Raw genomic sequence first — 11,638 nt, forward strand, 5'->3', positions numbered from 1 at the left:
GTTTATTCGAGAGCTCAAAGTGTTTAGCTTTCTTTTTAGCTTGGCATTGATCGGCCCTTGCCTTGAAAATTTCAAATATGAAGGCGGCACCCCAGTTGCATCTGGTGGTTTTCAGCACGCCAACTCAAATGCGTTTCTCCTACCTAAAGGAGAAGCCTGACATACTCTCTAGAGAGAGTAATGAATCATACAGGTTCGTGACTCTTCAAAAGATCATGAGCCCAGAATACCAAGCGATAGAAGATTGTTGAGATTGCTCATGCGACGAGAAGCTCGTCGTTGGTTGTTCGTTGTTCGGATCGTGAACGACATTCGCTTCTCCTACCATTTCCATCAGCAATCAGAGTTTTGATTCCATCATCACAATCATTGACCAGCAACGCCCTCCTTAATCTGCGACTCTTTATCGGTTTTACTTGTTTTTGTTTTTTATGGCATGTAAGAGCTTATAAAGCTCCTTTAGATTTGTTTACTTTGTTTTATATTTGGTTGTATTAGCATTAGGTTGTACCCGTCCTTGTTCAATTAATCCAAGTTTTCTCGTTGTTAAAATAAGCATGATTTTGTCCCCCCTTTAGCCTATGGATACTACGTCTCTTCTTTTTTTTTTTAATACTTTCAACATAATTTATTTTGGGATGCATTACAATGCTTGCAACAATCTCTTTTTAAGTAAAATCTTGTACAAAAATAGCCTTACAAAAATAGGCATGTATGGGAGCTCAAATGGTAAGTGTTGCCGCCTCCCGATAATTTATGTGAGAGCTCGGTGGAAAGGCTCCTTACTTTTTAATAATTTATCTCTATTATATACATCGCAATATATACACCAAAAAAAATTGAAAAAAAAAGAATAAAAATAGATAAATACCTACTTTATTTAAACAAAAAAATTGGGAAAAAAGAAGAAGAAAAAAAATACCACATTTAAACTGAACAACAGTATTTTGAAAAATCAAAAAGCAAAAACAGTTCTTCTACACAATTAATTTAATTTTTTATATGCTTTCACACACATTGGGTCTATATAGGACTAGTATTACTTAGGTAAAAACTCAAATAGTTAGCACTCCGAGCTTCTAACTATTTGATCGAGGGTTCTGAATCCTTATCACCACATTTTGTCTCTATGACTACAGTCTCCTTTGTGAGTTAAATTTCAATGATGTGCATCCAAAGTGTAAAGTTCTGGATATAAAGTTTCATTATATATCTACGTACGTATAGTAATCACAATTTCAAAGAAATTTTTGGGAGAAGATTGATTAGCCCTAAAAAACGAGGTGCTTTTGTACAACTTTTGCGATATATGAATGTTAAAACAATCTCCTGTTAATTCTTAAAATTGTCAGCAACGACAAGTTCAATCACAACTCTTGAAATACAGGCCCAACTTTGTGCCGTCGAAGTTGTTTTTTCTTTTCTTGTTAGATGTTTCTCTGTTACTCTATGTCCTGGATTTTTAGTTCATGTGTCCTGCTGGATTTCTATTCCAAGATAGATATGACGGATCCCCAAGAGCCCTGCATAATAAAACGAAAACCATGCATTATAAAAAGCTAAATCTTATCACCCTCTTACTGTGCAAACTGATGAACATAGGAAACCATGCATTACACAAAGCAAAATCTATATATACAGTTCCAACAACGTTAGAATTGAATTGTATCATCCTCTTATGCAAAAAAATCATGCAAATTGATGAAATAACTTATACATCCTCCAATTCCTCTGAGTTGCAACACTTAACCTTTCACGTCTTTCAACGTACAACTTTGACCAATAATATATCTTGAATTCACACATAATAAAATCATATAAATTCGAAGCTTATAAATGTACATTTGAGACTACTCCAACATTTTACACACACAAAAAAGAAGAAGGTCGAAGTTAGCACTAGATAGATAGTGTAGAAATCTAAGGAAATCAGAGGAAGTAACCAACTATGTGAGGTTATAAATGACAACTGATGGGAACATTAAGACAGTGAGAGAGGAAAGAGGATTAAGCCTCTATTGGATCTATTAAGCATATCGGTACTCACAACTCTTTCTGTTGGTACTACGAATCATAGATGCGCCAACAACGAAATTTATTTTCTAAATTATGATAGTATAGCAATCAATGAAGTTATCAAGTTTAAGAAGAATCTACTTGGAACAGAATTGATTTGAAAATTATGTGGTAAAATTATGTGGGTCGTCTCTTTTATATCAAGAAGACAAGAACCATGATATTTATTTCCTCAGATAAAAAAAGAACCATGATATGGAGCATGAACATCAATGCAAATATCTCTTGGATGTTCAGAAATGTGTTACAAGCTAGAGATTTAGTGCTTTAATATGGAGGTTGGACCTCTATGAGAAGTTTGGCTAGAATTTATAGTTATGAGCCTATGAAAGCTATTCACAGCATTTGGTTGCAGAGGAACTCCAAGATCTATACTCATGTTCTCTGACCCATAAGAATTGAGAGTATTCGAGAAGAGCTTGGTTTAAAGATCTTTTGCAAATCATAGGTATGTGGAGAAGGATAGAGAATTATACATTCAACGATGTTTTCATCTGTGTTTAGGCTCTCTTTCCATGCTACTTGCACATGAAGAGTCTCTTGTCCTAATTCTTCCTAGAAGGTAAAGTTTAAGAGATGCTGATGCAATTTATGTAAGCATGGTAGATGTTTGGTGGAATCAGGAAAGTACTCTGATTATGTGTGCTAATTGTACTTGAACTTTTCGTAATAAAATTCCTCAACACTGGCAACGTAAGTACCAATTGGAAAGGTTTCAAGTACCAATTAAACTTTTTTTAGTAAGTGTAATTAGGGATGGCAATCCAGTCCGAATCCGACCCTAGTCCGCTCCGATTCGAGAGAAAAAATCCGAGTCGACTCCGACAAAAAAGTAATCCGACTCCGACTCCGTTTAAAAAATCCGACTCCGAGTTGGAGGAGGGTCGGAGTCGGATCTCATAAAATAATCCGACATTTGAATCCGACTCCGACTTTGAGTCAATCTGGCTTCGACTTTCAGCCAATTGTATTATATAAGATTTTCCCATTGAAAAAATGATTGTTAAAAATAATAGTAATATTTAGATTATTTGTACTATATAAGATTTCCATATGATGATTAGAATAAATTGTCATGATTAAATTATTGTATTATAGAAGACTATTCTATTATAAAAAATTGGAAGAAAAATAAGTCGGATTAGGTTCGGAGTCGGATGTTGGGATTTTAAGTCGGATGTCCGGATTTTAAGTCGGATCGGATCTCGGAGTCGGATGTTCGGATTTTAAGTCAGGTCGGATTCGGATTTTCAAAGTCGGATGTCGGAGTCGGACTCAGATTTAAAATCCGACTTTCTGTAGGGTCGGAGTCGGATTATGCATAATCCGGTCCAAATCCGACCCGTTGCCATTCCTAAGTGTAATACTGTCTGATAGATCCGAATTCGGATCTACCAGTCACCAGATAATTGGGATCTATCAGAAAGACTACACTTTCTCGAGAGAAAATTGGAGATGGAAATAAAATGTAAGAAATTACTGACCTAGGTTTGATGACGTAAAGCAAAATGAATCCTAGTGCAATAGCTAAGGAAATCCCACCAACAGTGAGATATCCTACACCAAGGAAGTCATTTTTACCACCAATCCAACTTGTTGTAGAAAGGACCAACCTCTTCTTACCCCCAAAACTATATGTGTTGTAATTATTTTGTACAACCACTGTTATCTTCTGATTAGCATTAAGATCTTGCTCTATCTTTCCATATAACTTCCTGAAAGTTGGAAGTGCTGCAGTTCGCATCCATACAATAAGATCTTCTTGTTCACTTAGCTGCAAAAATTATTTCAAAATTAAGTTCATAATATTGAGCAGAGTAAATACTTCTTCATTTTCTTAATACATGCAACATTTGACTATTTACGGTCGCCCAAGAGCACATAGAGCTAAGTACTCTCAAGCCATATTTTTTGCTTATCTCACAACCTTTCAAATGCGCAAAATTTGAAATGAATTTTTTTTGCTAAGGAGCACCTAGATCTGTTGCTTGTGGGATTAAGATGGAGGTTTTGCTATCATTTATCTAACACTAAATGTCCAAAAGAATACTCAAAACACAACAAATGTCAACTTTTCCTTAAAAAATTCTAGCCCACATTCACAAATCAAAGCTCGGCTCCTACACTAATGTATACTTCCTCCATAGTTGCAACACTTTTATTTTTGGGTGTTTCGATTAGTTACAACATTATCTATTTTGGATATTCTCTCTCTATCTCTTTTCTCATCACATGGATACCCTTTTTATCTCTCTGCTCACCTGAATTAATATGCCCTCCATGTTGCATACTTTGACCTAAAGATTTCAAAAGTTGCATGTATTAAAAATGGAGAAAGTAGGTTTTTCGGATGGAAAACCTGAAGTGGAATGAATCAGCAAATGACAGCACATCGCATAGAATAGTAAATGAAGAAATTGAGACGTGAGTTATATGAGAATGAACATTACAGGAATGCTGGAATTAAGTTGAGCACCCCCAATGAGGCCTTGAGTTTGGAAATTTTTAGGATAAATATCGGATCCAAACTTATGCTTGCGATCACTCTCCCATGCTATATGTTTCTTGTTAACTTCAATTGAATTTGAATCAGAAGAAAATTTGTATGTATCATTGAACAGGCTCCATGCAATAAGACCGCAGGGAACAATTGGAGCTTTGGCAGGCCCTGCAGTTGCTTCTGGATCACATTCACCTGTAAACTGTTCCGCAGCCTTGTTCCTTAATTGTTTGTCATTTCTACTTTTTACATATCTGAATAAGAAATAGGCTCCATTAGATGATTGATATGTAACATTTTTCAGAACTCGGAAATTCGCATGAACATGGACTGAAAGCACTAAAAATTACTTGAAAAAGAATGCTCCCTCCGTTTCCTAAAGATCTTCCTTGTTACTGTTACTACAGATAACAATGAGAATCAATTTGTGTGGGGTGTGGGGTGGGTAAAGTAGGAAAGAGAAAGGGATTAAGATAAATAAACAAATAAAAATGGGGTTAAAGTATGAGAGAGAAAGGGAGTAAAATTGAACTAATAATGTAATGGTGGACCATATGATAGGGACATGAGAGGGTAAAAAGGGAAAAAAATTCCAAATATGGAATAAAGTAAAAGAGGGAAGATCTTTTGGAAACGCACTTAAACCAAAAAGATGGAAGATCTTTAGGAAACGGAGGGAGTACAAGGCAAATTGTTTGTTTGCAACCAAGAGAGCCGAAAGCCGTTTTGGTAATTCCACTTGCATGGGTCCCACCCAAATTCCTCTCTCTTGTTCACTAACATATGAATTTCTATTTAGCCATACTCATACAATTTGCCTTTTTATATCATGCTACTCCAGACTCAATTTGTAAACCAGCATGACCTTTGTGTTATAAAGGATAAGAAGTTAACGAATATTCCCTTTCCCTTATGTCATAACATGCTTACCGGCGATGGTTTTGGTAGAAGTTCTCGAGCTGATAATAAATATATACAGGGTTTTTCATTTGCTTTGGAACCTGAAAAATTTTTCATGTTAATTCACGTCAGTGAAAACCATTAATTAATGGACCTAAACAAGCTTTTCATGTTACTGTACTTCAATGAGAAACCATTAAGATGCAGTTGAATTCTTTAGAAATGAACGATACTTGATTACTTCCTCCATCACTCAATTTCTTCACACTACAAAAAAATATACATTCACACTTGTATTTTGGATTAAAGAAAACAATTTTCAATTACATTTTCTGGTGCATTCTCTCGGTTACATTGATCCTTTTTTTTTTCCTCTTAGTTCACTTGTATTCTCTCATTGAACTTTTATTAGTACTCTTAATCTTTGTGTCATCACCGTGTCAGCAAATTAAGTCGCAGACTCGGCAGAGGCCGTATATCAATTTAAATTGTCCATAAGCTTCAGTATTTGTTCAATATAATTAACACAGATATACACTCAAGTTCATGATTCTCCTACTTTACAGTTTTGTAAGTATAAAATGGAGTGTCCAAAATGGCCATTATCACTCTACATTTCAGTGTGTGACACTTACAATATATTTTTGTTCATAATTTTGATTGGAAGGTAATCAAACAGTGATCTAGCAATTTGATGGTTTCCTTTGCAATCGAAACTTTGAGAATCAATAGAAAAGAAAAGATTGGAGATCAATTAAGCGTTATAAATCGAAAGTTTGGACTTACAGTCATACTTAATGTACATGTTTTGTTAGTGCTAGGGCTCTTAATAAATCCAACTTTGTCATTTCTATAATCAGGCGGAACACAATCTACATCATATTCCAGCACAACCTCTATAACCTGCATGACACAATGGAGATCAATGTCATTTAAAATGTTGGCTTATTAGCTAAATCATTTAATACATTAAGTGGTTTGAGCAGATTACGTTCTCTGACGCAGACAAAGAAATAAGTCCAAGAGGAATAAAGATAATTCCGACAGCAACGAATATTGATATAACCTGAAAGGAACATGAATGAGCAATTATAAAGAGCAAAATAAGTAAAATTTAGAATGTCACTTTAGAGATTGATAGTATCCGAGGATTATATAATAATTACACAGCTGAGAAGACATATTTTACATAGAGATTTGAGCATAAGTTCTTCATATGCTTGTTATTAGTTGTTTTGGTTTGACTACAGAACCAATTCACATACGCATTTTGACCATATCTTTTCACTAATATATATAAACAAATGATATTTGTATGGGAGTTGCCAATAGCCGACCGACATGGTCTCCCTTGTCGGCACATTAGTGGCCGACATCAACTAATCTTGGTGTTGTACAACTCAAGGACTCAAAGCAATATTGGCGACCAAGGTCGAGACAGCCATCACCATGGTTAGCGGCACCTTACGTCATGAGTAGGATATCAACTGAGTAATGAAGGTGAAAAACATGTCAGCGAAAGGAAGCACCAACCTTGGTGTATCATGACACTCCCTTGCATGATATATACAACCCCTTGGCATGATGAGTGCCATATTAAGAAATAGATGTTGGCTATCGTCGTTGCATGACAACAACTTGGCATGGTATACAACCCTTTGGCATGATGGGGATATACAAGTACAACCCCTTGGCATGATGGCCGTCATGTTCAATAATAATTGTCAACAAAGTAAAAAATATGAAGATCAATTTAATTACCGTTTTTCACCATAAACCGTGAGAAAAAAAAATTATTCACCAGATATCCCTACTTTTTTCAAAATTCACCAACCCTTGAAATTCTTAAAAATTCATTAAAATGCTAGACTAACGGTGGTTAACTCTATTAATCATTAACCCTAATTAACCCCAATTATCCCTATTTCTCTCTCCCTAACCACCAGCCACCCACTAGCAGCCCCCGCCACCCCCAATCAGCCCACCCACCCGCGCATAACCCCCACCCATCACCAATGGGTGGTCTTGGTGGTTAGGGAGAAAGAATAGGGTTAATTAGGGGTTTTTAGAGTTTTTTAAGGTTAATTAGGGTTAATAACTGACATAGTTAACCGTCGTGAATCATTAAGGGCATTCTAACGTATTTTCAAAAAACTCAAGAATATATGATGAATTTTGAAAAAAATTGGGGTACATGGTGAATAAAAAAATTTGTTAAGGATATATGGTGAAAAAAACCGATTTAATTAGCATGTCATAATAGGTGCTGACAAGGAAGACTTTGTCGGCATAGGCACGTAGGTACGTAGACATCGTACACGTGTTCGGACAAGATAGTACAACAGAGAACCGGCGTACTGTTCATGGGATGTAAATAGAACAACACTGTTGTCAAGGTATTCACATTCTGACCCACTTTTACCATCCCTGCACTTTATCTTGTCGATCGTGTCTAACTTAGGCATTGAAGTGGGTTTCCTAGATAACCCCCGAAGTCAGTAATTTTTGTTACTTATGTAGATAATCAACATCTTCTAACCGACAATGCTAGTAGACGCCAAGAATTGAATGTTGTCAACCTTGACGTCCCCGTTTCATACCCGAAACGTATTATTTAATGCTTAGTTGTTCTAGTGTGTTTTTGGATTTATTTCAATGTCAATCTTCAAAATATAAATTTGCATACTTTTTACTACAAGGTAATTTAAAATATTAATAAAATTAAAGTTATGCGCTAGCAAACGTAAAAAAATTAATAACATATAGAAGAAGTATTAGTTGTTTGTTGCTTATCTTGAATCAGTTTTAGATCTAGTTGAAATTGTATGTGTTTCGTGAACATTAGTTTAAAAACATATGAAACATTTCTTATTCATTTGAGTAATTATAAATCTAGTAATTCTATTATTTATTCTAGAAGAAATTAAATAACTTGTATAGTTATTTTTTAAGGGGCCACTGCCTCCTCTCTCCTCCTTTTTCTCTCTTCTCTCTCCTCTCCCACAAAACCCTAATTTTCAATTTAGGGGCTACCACCACCCTTTTGGGCGGTGGTAAGCCCCTTTTCTGGTTTTATTACTAGCTTTTTACGTTTATGTTTCCAATAAATTTTAGTCTCTCTCTAATGGAGAGTTTTTCTACCCATATATTGGGTTATGTCTACCCATATATTGGGTTTTATCTCTCTCCATGTGAGAGTTTAGAGAATTTGTTTTTGGGTTTTTCTGTATTTCAAGATGTTGATTTGTTGATCAAAATTTGTGCGGAGTTGCAACAGATGTCAAGACTTCGTTTACAATCACTTGAATTGAATCCGATTCTACTTCAAAACTACAAAAGATCGATAGACCCCCTTGCAGAAGGCTGCATCAGACAGCGATATGAAAGACAAGGGTTTTCAGAAGTGTTAGATCTACTCAACGATCGTGGTTTTATCATATTAGAATTGTATTTATTTCATTTGATATGTATTTGTTTAGTATTGACTTTTATTGTAGATGTCGTATGACTTTGAATCAATAAATTAATGTTACTTTCAAAAAAAAAAATTAAATAACTTCTATATGATTCTGGAAATTAGCATAAAATCACTAAAACCATACCGAATATTCTTGCAGATATACAATGAATTAAAGCATACAAGGCTTAGCTAATGTATGAAGTTAATGATTAAAAACTTGAAATAGATGGAAAAAGATGCCCTTGGGGAATTTATTTAGCCTAAAGTTGGTTGATCAACTTGGTCCAGCCAACTTAGACAGCCCTGTTGTAAACAGAATTTTAGGGCCTGGCCCAAAATATAGGCTATCTTCAGGTTTTAAGCATGCCTTCAGGGCTTGAAATACATTATTGCACTAGGCTAGGCCTAAATTGCAGGCGAATTATTATTTCATAATCCATTATAATCAGGGTGCAGTAGCGTGGGCTTTCAGGTCTAAGGTTACGGTAACCAATTAAGTTATTTCTAGATGTGTGTGTGTTCATGTCTAGGGGGAAAAAATCAATAAAATGGAGTCTGACTTAGTAACAAAAATATTACCCATGCTGGAGTTAGAATTGGTTTGCAAGCTGGAAGCTCTTGTTGTGTGAATCTGGAATCTGCAACAAACATCAGTCATTAATATTCTAAAATGGAACGATAAATAAAGTAAACTAAAATTCTAATTTCTACCAAATAAAAGAGTTGTTTTTACCATTATTTCATCTCCATATCACAAATATTCTTTGTAAATTTGAATGCAATGGATGGATTTTGATATTTCGTTATAGCTTGTTTGTTATATAAAGGTAAATGTACTTATGCGCCATAGCAATGACCTACTGAGAAAGTCACGATATCTATATGTTGGAGTCTAAATTGGAGTCTATCATAGCACAATTACAGCACGGAAAAGCAAATACCTAGCTAAAGCCCTTTCGATTGGTATTTAACATTTTAAATCTTTCACGACACCAATTAGAAGAATATTAGTATCAACCTTCTAGACTTCAACTATTAAGCCTTATGAAATCTCATAACCTAAACAACCTTCCTCCCTAGTCCCAACTAAAAGGTTTTTCACTTTAAAAAATAAAATTAATTCTTTCTATCTTAAAAAATAATGGAAGTACAAAATGAAAAAAAAAAAACTCAATGGCCAAACTAGTGGAGTAATCAAATTCAAAATGGCCTCTTAACATACTACTCCTAAGTCCTTGTAAAATAACATCTCACGACCTCAATCACCCTTACATGGAGAGATAGAGTTTTATATACAATGCCCAAACTGGACAAAATCTATAAAACCAAACACAAATAAATACAACAAAAGACAATCCATACTTTGAAATCCTAGACATTAGGATACATATTTGCAGCATTTTTCTTTTCATTGAAGTAATAATTACATTACAATTCCATCGCAATTGACAATATTTTTTGTCAAGTACACGGAACACTTAGCCTACCATCTCTCAAGATTTTTTTCAAGAATTCAACCTAGGTTCAAAACCAACCTCTCCCTCTCAACCAAGGTTCAGAACTAAAGGCAACCTCTTCCCCCACTAGGGGGCCTAGGAATCAATCCCAAGATTTTCTTGAGGTTTCAGCCTAAGTTCAAAATTAATGGCACCCTGCCCCATCAAAGCAGGGTCCCCAAGAACTGATCCCAAGATATTCTCAGTGTAACATGCGATCCAGAAAAAGCGAATTATGGTCAGTATCTGCCTATCTTTTACCCATTTTGGGCGAACTGCGAACTGAAAAAGCGAATTATATAGCAAATTATGTTACACCGTTTTCTCTAGGTTTCAACTTAGGTTCAAAACTAAAGATAATCTCTCCCCCATCAAAGTGGGGCCCCTAGATTCAAAACTAAAGGCAACCTCCGATCCCTGGTCTTATTTTATTACAGGTGGGCATTTCTACCATTTCTACCATTGTTACAACAAAACATAACATTTGATTATGAGAAGATTAATTAAAATTACTAAAATGAGAGAGAAGAAGGAGCTTACATTGAGGCCTCTTTGAGGATTTTTTGGAGGAAGATTCGGAGCCCCCTTCCTTGCGAGTTGCCCCAGAAGAATTCATAACCCGTTGATCTCAATATCAAACTAGGGGAAAAGAAATAAATATTGAGGAAAATATTATATACTTATATCATAAAAAAGGATAAAGTAGTTACATGCAGATCTTCAGAAAATTGATATCATGGAGGTGTTAAAAAAATTCTGGAAAAAAAAGGTCTTAATTGGGTACAATCTCAATTTCAAAAGCATTTTCCATTTTTGGGCAAATTAGTAGGTGTCATAGGCACCATGAATAAGCCTAGAAGGTGGTTACACTTGAAGTAGAACTAATCGTCCCTTTTTCTCAAAAAAAAAAAAAAAAAAAGTCCCTCCTTTTTCTCCTCTTTCTTTGAATTCTATTAATTGTTTTTATTTTCTTTGATAATTGGGATTTGGGAGTAACTTTCATGACAATAATATGCCAAATTTGGGTCGTACGACTTTTAAAAAAACCATACGTGTAGAGAGGATCCCAATTTGTTAAGAGTGAGAATTAATTTCAAGACCTTTTAAGGTTGGGAGAAAAACTCTAACCATTACGTTATTCCTCACTCTCATACAACAATTACTATTTTAGTTAAACTTTATAGGAAAAAACTTTATAAGCTTTGA

General features: G+C 35.0%; 1 protein-coding gene across 2 annotated transcripts; it reads right to left on the reverse strand.

Moving 5' to 3' along the window:
- Window positions 1–1,186: 1,186 nt before the first annotated feature.
- LOC104891262 (ALA-interacting subunit 3) lies at window positions 1,187–11,385 on the reverse strand. 2 transcript variants are annotated; one of them, XM_057394284.1, is made up of 9 exons: window positions 11,143–11,385; window positions 10,973–11,071; window positions 9,516–9,574; window positions 6,468–6,542; window positions 6,263–6,379; window positions 5,507–5,577; window positions 4,527–4,830; window positions 3,561–3,850; window positions 1,187–1,523 (listed from the first exon to the last, which is right to left on the reverse strand). In XM_057394284.1, the coding sequence occupies exons 2-9, from the start codon at window positions 11,046–11,048 to the stop codon at window positions 1,463–1,465; spliced, it is 1,053 nt and encodes a 350-aa protein (XP_057250267.1). In that variant the 5' UTR covers window positions 11,049–11,071; window positions 11,143–11,385; the 3' UTR covers window positions 1,187–1,462. The 2 variants fall into 2 exon arrangements, with proteins under 2 accessions (XP_057250267.1, XP_010675230.1); XM_010676928.4 differs by having other exon boundaries at window positions 10,973–11,384.
- Window positions 11,386–11,638: the final 253 nt, after the last annotated feature.

This window comes from Beta vulgaris, chromosome 4 (assembly GCF_026745355.1).
Source record: "Beta vulgaris subsp. vulgaris cultivar EL10 chromosome 4, EL10.2, whole genome shotgun sequence".
NCBI classification, from domain to species: domain Eukaryota; kingdom Viridiplantae; phylum Streptophyta; class Magnoliopsida; order Caryophyllales; family Amaranthaceae; genus Beta; species Beta vulgaris.

Bases quoted from the DNA above. Each gene is read 5' to 3' on its own strand.
- LOC104891262 (XM_057394284.1), bottom strand. From the start codon at position 11,048: ATGAATTCTTCTGGGGCAACTCGCAAGGAAGGGGGCTCCGAATCTTCC. The intron at 6,380-6,467 runs GTAATCTGCTCA...TGTGTCATGCAG, and splicing joins CTTTGTCTGCGTCAGAGAAC to GTTATAGAGGTTGTGCTGGA. The intron at 1,524-3,560 runs GTCAGTAATTTC...TTTATTATGCAG, and splicing joins CTTTACGTCATCAAACCTAG to GGCTCTTGGGGATCCGTCAT.